Source organism: Ischnura elegans, chromosome 4 (assembly GCF_921293095.1).
Source record: "Ischnura elegans chromosome 4, ioIscEleg1.1, whole genome shotgun sequence".
Lineage (NCBI taxonomy): Eukaryota > Metazoa > Arthropoda > Insecta > Odonata > Coenagrionidae > Ischnura > Ischnura elegans.
The window spans coordinates 32570337-32586215 of NC_060249.1; the positions used below are offsets into that span (position 1 = coordinate 32570337).

A 15879-nucleotide genomic window follows, 5' to 3' on the forward strand; every position below is an offset into this window, starting at 1 on the left:
CGTGGTGGCCGGCGGTGGCGCACAGAGTTTCGCAATTTCAAGATTTCAAAATAAACAATTGACTGAGAAAATGCGTGTTTTTCATGATGTGCTTCGAAAGTGATAAGAAAGTATTTGTTTGTTTCTTGGGTGTAAAGATTGCCGCGATGCCGTAATTGTAGCTGTCACCTAAGTTTGATTATTACTCTATAAGGATGATGATATTTGGTGAAACTTCAGTCAATTTGTTTGTGGTAAAGTTAGTATGTCTATTATGATGGAAAACAATAACAAAGAAGCATACAATCTCTTGGGCACATCTGGAAGTTACAGTGAGTCTGGCTCTGAAATTCGAGACTTTGCTCACCCCCCAAAGAAGAAGAAATTAAAGAGGTAAGTAGTAATACTGTGCTAATTAGTTTTAGGAGTTAATATTTGGATTTACATCAGTTTTGCCCAGGTTAACTAGTTGACCACGTATGTCATTGGAAGAAAGGCCTTTTAGAATATCTTCCTGAAGCCATTACCATAATACGGTATGCCGTTATTAAACCTGTATGCTAGAGTATACTGGCAAATTTTTCGAAGGCTGTGGAAAACGTGGTTCTCCAGATTTTCCTCGTCATCTTCAAATGAAGCAGATTATGTGAGAGCAGTGTATTTAAGGTGATCAGATAATGAGATAATTTTGTTATTTCAGGCGATTAAGAGTCAGTCATGGTAGAAGCCCAAGTGACGACGACTCGCAGCGAGGCAGAAGTGGGCATGGTTGCATTGCATGTAGGATTGGACGAACTGTCAGTATTTGGCTTGCCATTGCCCTTCTTTTGCTGTGGCTTCTATTGCTGGCATGGCTAGGGCTTCGGCTGCATGGACAGCTCTCAAGGCTCAACTCTGATGTGGAAAAAGGTATGTTCTCCGCATTATAGTACCCATACTTAACGCATGACTGCATTAGCGTGTAACGTACTGATGGTGACGAGAGTCGTGGCCATGGAGGTTATAAGTAATATTCGTGTTCAAATATCCGTTGTCGTAGCTTCGATCAGAGCCGGCTAATTCCAACAGTGCGTACAGGTAGCCCAAAATAGTTTTAATTTCCTCGATATATTGAACTTAGATGGCCCCCGGGATTTCAAAGCCCTTTGGGACAATGTTTATCTATGTTTGCCTCAGTCCTGATCCGTCAACACGTCTATTTCGTAGCGAAAGGGTCATTCGTTACCATCGATAACTTTAAAAAATGTTGTGGTCATCATTACCATTGCTGGACTTCTATCAGACTTAGAGCCCGTGTGTGGTTATTTGGTGATAATCAATGCCTGATATATAATAAGTACTTAGACAATCCGTGGACGTTGAGATGGTCGGATTAAGAGTACGTGGCCATTCATGGCCACTGATTGTTTGTACTACCATTCAAGTGCTATTACCATATGGTTACAGTGATCTTATTTTTGCCTGGATTATTAAAACTGTTTTCTAATCGACACCTTTTTCATTACGAGCTATTCAATCACTCGAGTTACAGTAGATATTGCTTCTCAGAAGAAATTTATTGACACGCCTAGTTTCGAGGCATGTGGTCTTATATCGAGTGTTATTTACGTTTGGTATCTGAGAGGAATTCCATTGTTCATGAATAAGCTTTACTGCATTGGGCGGCAGGATGCCATTTTTTTAGAATCCAATGTTTAATTTACTATGGCGGGTCCGATAAGCAATCGAAATTTTATTATCGCATTTCACTTTATCAGATATTACCTCTAATCTTGCCGCTCTTATCCAGCCCGATTTTTCTTGGTTTTATTGTAACTTTATAAATTGCCGTGCGCGAGAAATATTTTTCGTTTCTCTACCTATTTTATGCGAAGTTTGGAAATAATTCTTTAGATTTTATTTGATGAACTGATAGTGAACGCCATGCATGACCCCTACCTTGCAATCTTTAAACAGCTTAGTTAGGGGTGTATTTTATGTTATATATCGGCCTAAACTCACTCTCGATTCTGAATTAAAATTTTATGCCGTATTGAGTGATTTGCGTTGTCCTAAGTAATGTTGAAGTAAATTAATTTCTCGCTTAGCGTTTACATTGTCTCCCATTGCGTTTCTTAGCCTACTGACCCCTGAAGGGAAGGGTGAACTCGGTGAACTGAAGCGTCTTTTATGGAGCACCCTGAAGGATCGATTTCCAGCTTCTCACCCCAAACGCTTCACGTCGCCACCTACGCGGCAAGTCGTCAAACCCGACCTCCCTCTTGCATTAATGAATCGAACTGACCACATTTCGAGGCTGCGGATATTATTTCTTGCCCGAGATGTCATTTTGAACACACGGTCGTACGTGTGATACAGTTGTTCCCCTCCGTGAGGCTTAAAGTCGCCCGTCCGCAATGGGCGAGCGCAAGCAAACGTTTTGAGATCCAAGTGTCATCTTCATCATCGTAGCCCTTCTCGAGCGCAATGGAAGCGACCACTCCAACGGCGAAGAGCAAACGTAGGTTGCGTAGGAAGCGTAGGGAATTGGACGCTCTCGTAGTGGGGGTCGCGGCCAACGGCAGGCCGTCCAGACGCGGGAACCGAACCTCCTCCTCTTCGGACTCATCCTCTTGCGGCGGAGATGACCCCGAGGCGGGACTCTGCCCTCCCAGAGCATCCTCTTCCTCATCGGGTGGTGGTTGTCGGCGAAGAGACGAGGCGAGGAGACGGTGCGGTCGGAGGCATTCGCGGTGCCCCGGGGGGCGTGGCACCAAAGGCTCCGGACGTCGCTGTCTGTCCTCAAGGCCGAGGGGCACCCTTCCCTTGGCAATCCGTGGCGTAGGAGCGTGCATGGCGGTGGCCTGCCTTCTAGGGGCGGCCACTGCCCTCGCCTGGTTGTTTCTAGATGCTCGACACCAAACAGATTCCCTCCGTGTGCACTTAGATGCAGGCGAGTTATTTTTAAGACAGATATATTGCTGTATAAATAATTTCTTTGTTTGGGCAGCCCAAACAAGATAACATTACGGAGGGTGTTACTTGTTGAAGATGCTAAACTTCTGCGTGAATGTCAAGGATCCTCCTCATCCATTCAATTTTTTGCAAAAAATATTAATCCACCTTTAATTGTCTACTTCCAGTGTAGTAATCAGAATTCGGTGTTTGTACCTTTTGTGATCTATTCTTGTTATTGGCCTAACAAATATCAAATATGTCAGTTCTCATCAGTGCTGTTCGCAGGGTTCCTTGCTAGTTGAGCTTTATGTTGAGTTGATATAATGGGTCCAAGTGCTTTAAATGATTATACATACTTAATGGGAATTTAGGTATCCACTGAATGGTTGAGGCGTTTACTTTGTAAAATTTCATTTTAAGTTAGGAAGTTAACAAACTTTGCTTCCTTCAAATTAACTTTTACTGTCGACTAGTTTCAGTGCACTGTATCATCTTAAAGTATAGTCTTGAAGATGATACTTCGTATCTAAACTAGTCGACAACAAAGGTTAATTTGTAGGAAGCAAAGCTTCTTATTTTCCCAACTTTAATAGAGGTATCATTCTATTTCCAGAGCAATGTGTAAGCTATTTCTTTTCTATTACAGTTGTGGCTGGTAGTAAAGGTGTGCCTGATGCATTACAAAAGTGCCACTCCATGTCAAAAGAGCTTCAACACAACCAAACTATACTCTTGGCACAATTGATGACACTTTCGTCACAAGTAGCCAATTTTAGTGTTCAGGTAAAATTTTACATAAATCATGCAGATTTTGGCTTGAGAGTTGCTTTTTATTACTGATAAATGTCTTTTCCTTATTGTTTTTTTTTCCTTCTATACTTATTCAGAAATGTTTTATATCATCAATTTATCCCTTTCTGATCATGTGTTTGATAGTCCTTAATCAAAATCTGTAATTGGATCAGTTTTTATGAACTCAACAACCTTCTTTTAGCATTCAAAACTGGGGAAATTTATTTCCATGCTGTACACCCAGAACTCATTCCATCCTTTACTTTTTGAAATAATTCCATGTTATAATGATTAAAATGATAAGAATACTTTGAGAGTAATTAATTAATACTTTGCCTCAGCAATGTATACTAAGCAGAAAAATGATAATATTGATTTTCCAGGTGAAAGAGGTACATCATGGTTTATCAGAAGTTGAAGATCGCCTTAAAGGAGCTCCTGAGTTAGTAAGGGTACCACAAGAACTGGCACAGCTGTCAGGAAGTGTGGGGCAATTAGGAAGCAGTGTGGGAGGTCTTGATGCATCGGTCGCTAGCTTGAAGTCTAGTAATACTCTTCTTCGAAATGAGACTGATACCCTTCATCAGGAAGTAGCCAACTTGAAGGTTTGTGTTGTATTACTCAAATCAGAGCTCAATGACATAAATTAAAACTCAAGTATTAAAACAAAGTTATACGATAGTATATAATTATAACCCTAAGGAATTATGAGCATGAGTATTGAAAACTTTGCCATGCTTGTCATTTCAGAGGAAATAATTCTTGTACAATTGGTTTTGTGTTAGGATACCCTGCTGCAGTTATCAAATGCATCTGCGAATGCAGGAAGTACTAATATGGAAGGAGGAGGATCTGCAGATGTGAAAAGTGAAGATGATCTGGAGAAGCTATTAACTAACCTCCGGCAAGAAGTCACAGAGCTCAAAACTAATGTTAGCAGAGTGAACGACACAGTACAGCACAAGGTTTTAAGTGATGAAAAAGGAAGTGCCCATAATGTAAGATCATCCCATTTGTTTGAAGGCTTGCTTTTAGCTAGTGATAAATAAGTTAGTATTTTTTTACTTTGTCGGCTGTGTAATGTAATCTCTCTCTGGAGTTAGCTTTTTGCTTTTAATACAAAAATCTACATTTAGCGGTTAAAATTTTCAATATAAAATCATCGGTCAACCTGGGAATGAATTTATTGCTGAAATTAATGCTTAAAATAAGTTGAAAATATGTGACAAAAAGTAAACACGCCCATTTATCTCATCAATTGTTTTAATGTGATCATCCGTGGCAAAGGCTAATTTAACTTAACTGTGAAGTAGTTATGATTAAATAATTTTTGTTTTGGAACCCCACGATGTTAAACATTAATGTGGATGACTGCTAAAAGATAGTTGGATCTCTATATTGCTTAAATTTTTTGTTTACCAATCTTCAACATATATTTTTTAAACCATTCCTTGTTGTTAAAGTTCTCATACTACAGTGGCAGACATGCTGAATTTTCTAAGTAACATAGCAGTAAAAGAAATTTTCCAAGGAAAATTATTGCTGCTTTGATGTGTGCATGTAAAATAGTTATTAAATAGCACATAGAGTTGGTTGAAGATTGCTTGTGATGGGAAGGAATTTTTAAGTCTCTGTTTCTTTTATTTTTAGGGAGAAATGTCGGAAATCATATCCAATGTGACTACTCGAGTGAACACTTTGGAAAATTTGCTATTCAAAGATTTTAATGAACTATCTGATAAAATCATCATGATATCAACGAAGGTACGTACAGTTCCCAAGGGAAAATGGTTGTTCTAATTAATCGTAAATGATTAAGACTTGTTTCTCTTTCATTTTTTTCATGTAACCTTGTTACCTTTTATAAGCAAACCATTGGGTAGAAGTGTTACAATAATTTGAGTGTAAAATTTGGTCATTTTTCTCCTAGGCCAATGATACTTTGAATCAAATAGAATCTCGGATAGCTGAATTAAATAAACAGTTCAAAGACAAGATTTCTGATCATACCAGCCGTGAAAAAGGCCCTGTTTCCATCTCAACTTTAATGCCAACAACTGAAGTACATCTTTTAAATAATGCTAGCACAGCTGCTATCATTTCGGATAAATCATCTTCCATTCCTGCCGATAAAACTCAAAATGCCACCGTTGCACCTCAGATTTCTGGTAAGTCTGGATAAAGTCTTTTCATAATTATTTTTGGTATGTGCATCATAGAATGGTATGTGTGCTCATAAAAACCAATAAGTATTCATGGCATAAGTTTACTCCATTTAAGGTCTTAATTATGTCATTGAATATTGTTTCATACCACCTTTTTATGCCACCGCTTTGAGGGTGGTGACCAATTATGATGAATTTGTATATAACCTGATAATAATGTAATGGCCTATGGTTCATTTTCCACCCATTGCTATTGATTAGCTGATCATTGGAATAATGAGCAATATGATTGAAAGAGAAATGGAAAAATAACAGTGATAATGCAAAATATAAGTGGATGGTATAAGCAAGGAGGTATGAATACCAAATTTTCATGATCGCAAGTAATCATCTTGTGTTAAAATTGCAATTAATTAATTATCATAGCTAAACATTGAATCTCATGTTACCATATACATTTCCCAATTTTTGGACTAGTTTGTTATTCAAATTTGTTGATTATGCCGTAGTTATAAAAATTCTTGTCCTACCATTTGACACCCAAATAAAACAATATTACAATTTCCAAGTACCATATGGAATTCCTTTTCTCATTAGAGTCTATATATTGCCATTCCTTGCTTAAATTAACAAGCCTGTTTGTATCATTATTGACATACTTTATTGCGCTTGTTTGCAAATATGTATAAATGAAGCCGCGAAGCGAACAATGCTGGAGAGAGTGTAGAAATAAAGGATTTAAAGGAACTATGGAGAAGTGCTAATTTGTGGAACGTGTGAAATGAAGAAATGTTTTTGATGGCTCGAAAATCTTTTTTTAAAGTAAAGGTAAATGTAAAACTCAGGGGTAAAAAAAAGGAGGATTTACCAATACACACTTAATGTAAATACATATTTGGTGGTATAAAACTCCTATTTGAGGTGGAATGAATCCATGAAGTGGAGTTTTTCCTATTAGAAGGTTTGACTGGAGTGATAATTCCTGGATGATTTAAGAGTTACTGCATTTGAAAAGATTTCAACTGCCATGGTCATGATAGCACCTTCTGTGAATAAAGTACTACTCCTGGTTCCTCGTATGATAGCTCTTCCATTTGAAAATCTACCTTTAAGTCCAGAAATATCAATCAGTTAGTAAAATTTTCTTATAAAAAAGTAGAATTCTAAAAATCCTGAATCATTCATGAAATCCTGAAGATTTGAAATGAAGTTCTTGGTTTCATTTTTGAGACCTGTATTTTTAATTTTGGTCTTTAGTTTCATATTTTGGTATGCTTATCAATGAAGGTCCTTTTAAAAGCTAAACATATCAGTAGTTATAGATAACTCATGTTACCTTAAAAGTTTTAAAATTTGTAAATATGGTGGTAATTTGATGCCTAATAATTAATAAATAGAATCCAGGTTTTAACACTTATACATGCCTATGACACATCTCCTGTCACGATTTATCATGAAAAAATTAAGATGCTTCGTAAATTACTACCACCTTTGAACTTAACTGATCATGATGTTGTGATCTGAATACATACTGCATTTCGTGGAGGGTAGAGTTGTGATACCACTTTTCCCACCCTGGGATCACTCCCCCTTTAAACCCTTTGCCCTTGAGTTTGCTCATGTATCTTATGAGCATTTTTTGGAATTCAGACGTGCTCCTTGGACCCTGGCTTTTTCTCCTGTATCATTGTTTCTGGGCCATACCATCCATGCTCCTACTTCACCCGCACTTCTGCCGCACCTCTCTGGAATGTCTTGACTGGCTTTGGGCTACTTCGCCATGGTTAATACACTTAGGAAGTGAGGTTGCCAAGGTGGAAGCAAATGAAATACTGGTGAGAAGTTGAAAGAATTGGCCTTCATTATTAGTTGCTGTACTCCACATTGAAATGTGTCATGAGCAGAAGATTGAGGCTGGAAAGTATAGGTAACGAGGAAGATTGTGGACAGTGACTTACTTTTTCACCAGAACCAACCAGGGGCGGTGATGAATACAAGACAGCCGCATGCAGTGGCTTAGGAAACCATGGAAATCTGAGGAGGTGATGGAAATTTTAAGGGCCCAAGTGGTCCTCAGAGCGGGCAGCTGTTTCTGGGGCCTTGTCAGTTCCCAGATGTGGTGTCAGGCTCCAGAGTAATCCCCAAAGGGTGGCAAAGTACTTGCCACAGGTCAAATTTTCTGCCCTACATCCCAAACCCCCCCACCCCCCCTGGTGCCCAGAGGTGAACCTGCATAGAGTATTGTTTTAAGTGACTCTTAGTATTACTGGGAATTAAATTTGGAATGCAAACGACATTTGGGGCAATTATATTTGTTTTTAATTATTTTTGTGAAATTAAATCTTTTGTGAAGTGGACTTTTTTCGCTATGTGAACAAATAATAGTTATTTTCTCTTTTTTCCAATGTGAGGGTGATCAATTTTGATCATTATTATGTATACCCTTTTATTATTTCCATTGTTAGTTTTGCATTTTTTTATAATTTTGCCATTTCGCTGTCTAATATAATGCCCATCCTATTTGTAAAATCCCTTTGGCCTTAACCCCTCAACGCCGTCATGCGTACCCAGTATGCACCCTTTAAATTTCGTATGCCGCCGTCATGCGTACCCAGTACGCTTCCTGACCTACTGTATATAATATTTTTTCTCCGCCGGATATTGTATGTTAAATTAAAATTAATTACTCTATATTTTAAAGAAATGTTTTTCCTCTCCAATAAAATATTCATAGCGGCTTTATGCCTTCAAGATTTTTTTTAAATACTTCGATAAAATTTCGTTTTAAACCAGTGCGTTGACGACGTCGGTCCAAAAACTCAACGTCTTCCTTCAACTGTTCTATCATGAAAACTTCCACCTATTCTGCTTGAGAGACATCAACAAGGGTCAGCTACTTTAGCTTGAGATACGGTGTCTTCTAAGCTCAATGCCTTCTCTCCGTCTCCTCCTTGTTTGTCGTCACCTCGAGCCCCAAGCCCCCAAGTGTGTTTGGTCCGCCTCGTCAGTCCTTAGCGTCCTAAGCGAAGGGGCCATGTGCTTCGCTCTGCATTTATTTATTTTTTTTTCTGGACAGTAATCAACGAAGATAAGATTCCATCTAAACAGTCAGCGTATACCAGGCCCCTTCGAGATATTTCCACGTCTCTTGAAGGAGCTTCTAAACCACGAGCTTCAGTCCACTAGAGTCATTCATGCTGCGTGGTGTGCTTTCAGGCAGTGTGTTGAAATTCTCATCGGGTGTACTATCGGGTGTGTGGTATTTTTTTCATAACTGGGGATCCTTCAAAATGGAAATAGTATTGAAAGGTAAAAAAGAGATTCGGAAGTCTGTTTGTGTGTTAGGTTATAGTAAATTCATTGCTGGGGTGAATTTCAAGGACCTGTTATTGCATTCGTACCTAGTGGAAAGAAAACGCCATTACAAGTGGTGTATTAAGTTATTTAGGAGACTATTGAATGCGGCAGTCCTAAATTCATATGTTGATTATAGGAAAAACACATCTAAAAATTTGACTTATCATTTCGCGTGCCATTGGTCGAGGTAATATTTTGGAAATATCCAATGTCATACGAACTGTTTGGACATGGCCGTCACTCAATACACAATTTAGTACCAAGACTAACAGAAATACATTTCCTAAAGACAATTCCTGCAGCTGGGAAGAAATCAAAGTCTCAAAGGAGGTGTGCAGTTTGTGCGTAAAATGGGAAATGAAGAGTTTGCGTGTACTGGTGTGAAAAATGTGCAGCGGGATTATGTTTGGATTGCTTCAAATCATGTCACACAAAGCAGATTTTCTAAGGTAAATCAATCGAATATTTGCATATTGACGTTTGAAACATTAGCATGTGATTACCTATATGAAATGATACGGTAACAATGGAACAAAGAGAAGTGGGCGGAGTAGTAAATTTTCAAGTAGGCGGAACGGGTAATCCTATCGAAAGTATCCTATCTGTTATGAAATTTTCAACCCCAAATAACTAAATTACATCATGATTTTTTAAATGCATAGAATGTTAGAGATCTCGTATCTTATTCGAAACCAAATAAAAATCTTTCAAAATTGAAAATTTATTCATTAGTTCATAAAAGGATATACATAAAACAATAAATATTTTTTCAAATCGCTCGAAAAATTATTATATAGTAGCGCATTATATTACGCTAGTTTACAAAAATTTTCAAGGATACTGATCATATATTATGAAAGATATAAATTATTGAATGATAGTATGCCAAAAAGGCGAAGTCATTTAAATCTCATCCGGCCGCTGAGATGGGATTTAATTAAATGCCCGCCGCGCTTGAGGGGTTAATGCTCCTTGAACCCTTGCTCTCCTTTTTCCTGTGCCATTGTTACTGGGGTACCCATGCTCCTCCGTCCACCCACATCCCCACCACACCCCTCTCGAATAGGGGAGAGTGGTGTACCTAGGGCATAGTGTACCTATACCAGGGTTCCCACTCAACCGTGAATAATCCGTGAATTTCGTCTACCGTGAAATTCGTCATGAAACCTTAGAAACCTCTCAAACTTGATTTTAAATCTACGATTGACGGATCAAAAGAAAAATAGGTCAGTCACTCGCAGATACTGTCCACGCATTTATCTGCACACGTATATTCGAAGCGCAAATATTGGTCTGTGTGTGTTATGGCTGTGATTGGACGACCTCTAACCAAAGTGATCATTAACCCTGGCAAGAAATCAGACACCTCTTCACTTTCCTGTCACCCTCCTTTTTCTCACTCACAACCTTTAGCCGGCCCTAAATTTTGCTAACGATAGGCGACGTCATAAGAGCACTTTCATTGCTCCTATTTCTTCCTAAAATAGCTTATCAAACAGACCGTGAATTTGATGCAATTTAGACCGTGAAAACCTGGAAAAACCGTGAATTTTATAATTTAGTTAGAGTGGGAACCCTGCTATACTCTGTTCATTTTATCTCTGCGGGTGAGCTGGTGTGGCCAAAGCAAGTGGAGATGAGGGGACGGAAAGTTCCTCGACACGTGACTTTCCCTTCGCCAGTCAGCAAACAGAAGGCATGGCCTCAGTGAGTCGCTCTCAGATCTCCGCCGAGTGAACATCGTTAACCTGCTCGTGGAGCAGTGTTGCCAAACCTCACGCGTTCTCCGTGTATGTGACTAAGTATGCCTTTCACCAACGGGGCCTCATTCAGCACAGTAGCGACAATGTCATGGGCTTCTGTGAAAGGATTATCCACAATGCCTACCAAATGAGTAGGTATATTGTCTCAGCCAAAATACCTGTGGCCACCTATGACTCGCACGTTTTCAGTGACAAAGTAGGGGGGCTATGTACATTTGGCAACGTTATGTTCGCTCCTCTCTCTCTCTCGGTACTACACCTCCTCCATCAGCGAAGCCATCCGAGAGTGTCCAGGCTCTCGCGAAAGCTCACCCAAAGACATAAAGTGAATAGACTATAGGAACACTAGGAACCATCGGCAAGTGCTTCAACTTAAGGGCTTTAAAGTAAGCTATTACATGAAAAATATGCAAGAGAGAAGCATAGGTCAATTTGAGTTCATTTGGGTTATATTTACAAAGAAGCTGCTATTTTGAAGTTTTTGATGCTGAAAAGTAAATATTTTTAGTCGCATACCAAAAATCTATCACACCAGCAGTGGTTATCGTAGCACAGCTGAAATTGACGTATAATGGTGAGTAGTATTAGCTACTTATTTGGTATTTTAGATGTAATATTAACCTGAAAATTCAGGCGGAATTCAAAATGGCTTCCTCTTGTACCAAGGGACACAAGCACATGATGTACCTATGAACATGTGTTCATAGGAGATATTTGTTAAATATACAATCAAATACATTATCAGAGGATATTGGACTCCTGGAATTTTCCCTCTGGATCATGGTGTATTCACAGACAACGACTTTATGCCACCATATGTTAGTAATCGGCCCCTTCAACGGAAGATATCTGTTCTTGTTCTTGAAAGGAGTTATATTTTAAAATTGAATTTTTACCAACTAAATTAATTTTCTTTATGTAACATTTTAATCTACTTTCAAATTTAATTAACATAATACTAATTGATTTCATTTTCCATGAGTCTCGTTTCTTTTCCCTTCAATCTAACTTGTGTTCATTGGTACAATAGGTAGTGTTCCGAAGTACATGAACATGATGTACATACCTAGGAACAATTGCAAGCCCTTTTAGAAGTTCTAATTTGATCCATTAACGGCAGAGGTACAAGTATAAAACTGAAAACTTATGTGAAGTAATCCTGATGGATTGAATTGCTACTATTAGACTGAATCTTCGATAAAGATGTGGTGATTTATACAAAAAAGTTGAAAACGTGTTCCATGGTACAACACTCTCCCGTACATTGGGTAAAAATTTGACTTGTGGCGAGTGCTTTGCCATCCTTCAAGGACTACTCCGGACAAAATTCCTGCCGTCTCTGGGGATTCTTTTGGACTCCAAACCTCCTGCCTCCTCTGGGGCCCTTAATGCTTCCACCGGAGACTACCATGGTCTCTGAAGCCTGTATTTACCTCCACCCCTGCTTGCCCCTAGTTAGAATGTAAGTCACTGTCCAGTCTTCCTACGTCCGCATGCTCCCTAGTATCAAGTCTTTTCCTAATGGTATACCTACATTTATGGTAAAGCAACTAATAACAAAAGGCCAATTCTTTCAACTCCCAGCTAGTTTAAGAATTGCTCCCCCTTTGGCAACCTCATCCCCTAAGAATAGTACACAAGACTAACAATTAGCCCAAAGAAAGTCACAGCAATGGCATGTTGTGGCATCATCATCATCGTAATGAGTACTATAATCAACCAATAATGCATTTGAGATGGAGCTGAAGATTGTTTAGTAGATTTAGGTAGTAACTCCAGAGATCAAAGATCTTGGAAATAAACTACTCTACATTATGTGCTAATTACATACCAAATTTGCATTTTTTACTTGGCTCTTATGAAATTTTTGTCTTAGTACTAATAAGAAACAGAGATAAAAATATGGTTAAAGTCTGAAGTATAAAGACTGCAGTTTGAGTGCTATAATTGAAGTGGTATTACATTAGTTACTGGGAACTGGCACTGTGGTTGGCTCAAACACCTGGAAAGAGTTACATTATAATGAATTGAATATTCTGGATTCTGTTTACCCTAATTTTACTTTTTAACCTAAACGGATCTCATTTCTGATATCAAACTTTTTTTAATGATATGCAAGGGGTTTGTTTTCAATCATGCAGTTGTGGCAAGGTGGACTTGTCAACACTATGTAATTGCATAGCTGAGCATTATCGTCACTAATTCAATCCAAGGATAGTTCATTGCATTTAAAATGATGGTTGACTCTTAAATTATTTTAGAGTAATGGTGGGTTTATTTTATATGAGATTGTGATGCAAGAAGTTTTTACAACTCTAGTTCACCTCTGTTTTCTTTGTAATTTATATGGTTTTCTTTACCAGGCAATTGCAAAATGCTATCAATGCATGTCTTTTTTTATTTGACTGCCATTCATTTTTTTCAGGAAACGTGTCTTCTGCAGATTTGGTGGGAGGGACTCCGCCAAAGAGGGAAAAGTAAACAAAGGTCCTCAAGCCTAAAACACCATCCAAAGAAGCATTTCTTCATGGTATCAAGGCTAAGTTTCTCCTATTGACAGATTGTTTGGAAACTTGTCTTGAGAAGATGCCACGTTCTCTTTTAATGTAGGGAAAACCTGCAACACATGATATAGTTTTTTATCGTCTTTGGAACTCTTCTTACTATGTCCATCTTTTATGTGATTTTTTTAGTCCTTCGTAAACTACCTATGAACTTTTTAAGAGACATATTGTTACCAAGCCATGATTGTTTTCATTCCAAATAAAGAAGACTCTTTGGGTCCATTGTCTCACATGATGCAAGATAGTGCAGTGCCATGAAGAGAAAATGCCAAAATGATTCTCTTAGTCAATGTCTTGGCACCAAATGTTATCCACTCTTGATAATATTTCTTGTAAATATGTCAGAAATTACCTTATATTGTCAATATAATGAAGCTACTCCAATCGAATGCATTATTTGTTGTGCGTTCTGAAACTTAAATCGTTTGTTTCAAGAAACCTCTAGATTTCAACTGTACTATGTTGAGGATTTGGTATTTTGTCATATCCACTTTCCTCCTAAAATTCCTCATTCAGTATTATGACATTGCTTGTAATATGAGTAATATTTTTAAGGGTGCTCTGCTTTAATTTGTATATACATATTCATAGAAACCAGCTATGACACCATTTTATAAAAATTTGTAAATGATGATGAAAAATTCCATTGAGTGTAGCCTTGTCATCCCATGTACTTAACAGATGTATTTTTGAAACACTTTGTTTCAAGAGTCATTTTAATTCCATTACGTTGTAGTCAATTGCTAATAAATAATGACTAGTCCTTGTTGAAGGTGACATTTTTGAAAAGATTGCTAGGCGACAGATATCATTTACTAAGAATTGACTTTTTCTGTTTACCATAAGGATAACTGTTGTGAAATAATTTACTGTTGAATTAAATTATTGTTACAAAGCCTTACACTTTTCTTATATACTTGATGACTGCCTTTGATGCGGAATATTTTTGTTTCTGGATAGAGAATCAGAATCTTGCGTCACTTAAGTGAACATGTTTTTATATGATTTTTCATGAAGACTTAAAGGTTAGACGTCAAGAGTATATAACAGATCATAGCTTTCAAGAGAGAAGCTGATGATGGTGAGTGATTGATGATAAGTGTTGTTTTTAAGATGTATGTATTGCATCATTTAAATGTCCATATGTACAGTCACTTTCAAAAGTCAGTCCCCACGGCCAGCATGAGGAACTACGTTTTCTGCTGGCCTCGAACTTGGGGTATTGCCTATGCGCTCCATGACTTGAAGCGGCCCGTTAGACTTACTCGCAATCTTAATATCCATCAAGGTCTTTCCATTGCATTTATTTTTATTTTATTTTATTCGCAAACCACCGGATACAGCTCTTATTGGCCATTTTACACCGGGGTGTTCAACAAATGTAACAAGTAAACGTACACAAACGACCATGCCCTGGACCGGGGAAACCTACCCAGGCAGGACTCGAACCCGCGACCTCTTGTTTGGCAGGCGAGAACGTTACCCCGCCGCCTCCGAGGCCGGCAATCTTGCTTTCTTCCTTTATCTATAAATCCCCTGCTACCTTCCACCCGCTTCCACCAAGGAGAGGGTACAAGGTAAAAAGGTTCTCAGTAAGGTGATTTCCACTCTGGGAAGTAGTGTGGTGAGTCCTCGAAAATACAGAGGCAATGGATCGTCGGGCCAACGCACATTTAAGCGCAGCTCAAAGGGGACAAATAGTCTCCTTATATTTTGACAGCGGGAAAACTGTGTTGCAAATAGCTGCAGAATTAGGAGTTGATAGAAAAACTGTATACAAGTGGCTTATAAGAAAAGTTGATGGTGACGAGACATTGGAGACTAAAGCAAAAAGCGGACGTTCAAGAAAAACTACCAGGCAGCAAGACGAAGACATGAGGGAGATGATTCGTCAAAATCCCTTATCTACTGGTGGTCTAGCGGGGTGGAACATTCACGGCAATTTAGATTGTAGCTATGCGACGGTAAGATGCCGAATCATCAAGGGTGGGATTAAGCATCACAGGGCTGCCAAGAAACCCTCTACCAGCGAAATACAAAGTGAAGCCCGTTTGCAATTTGCTAACTGTTACGTTGGTATGCCCCAAACGTACTGGAACCTAGTGATATTCTCAGACGAGAAAACTTTCAGAAGCAACCAGGACGGGAAGGTGGAGCTTTGGAGGCCAAGAAATACAAGGTAATGATTCTTTTAGCTTGAGATAGCATGTTACATTTATTGGAATTGCGTAGTATTAAGAGCATAGCATTTTCTGCACTCAGCTTTATTTTTCTTCCCTCTAAAGAGGGCGACGACAGCAAAAAAATAAACAAGCTGTTTAC

At 38.5% G+C, this 15879-nt stretch overlaps 1 protein-coding gene across 2 annotated transcripts; it reads left to right on the top strand.

Annotated features, from left to right (window-relative positions):
- Positions 1-64: 64 nt before the first annotated feature.
- On the top strand, positions 65-14458 carry LOC124157231. Of its 2 annotated transcripts, XM_046531793.1 has the most exons (8): positions 65-372; positions 680-888; positions 3563-3699; positions 4092-4313; positions 4494-4706; positions 5359-5472; positions 5639-5876; positions 13419-14458. In XM_046531793.1, the coding sequence occupies exons 1-8, from the start codon at positions 245-247 to the stop codon at positions 13472-13474; spliced, it is 1317 nt and encodes a 438-aa protein (XP_046387749.1). In that variant the 5' UTR covers positions 65-244; the 3' UTR covers positions 13475-14458. The 2 variants fall into 2 exon arrangements, with proteins under 2 accessions (XP_046387749.1, XP_046387748.1); XM_046531792.1 differs by lacking the exons at positions 65-372; positions 680-888 and adding an exon at positions 1682-2911.
- The last annotated feature ends 1421 nt before the right edge of the window (positions 14459-15879 follow it).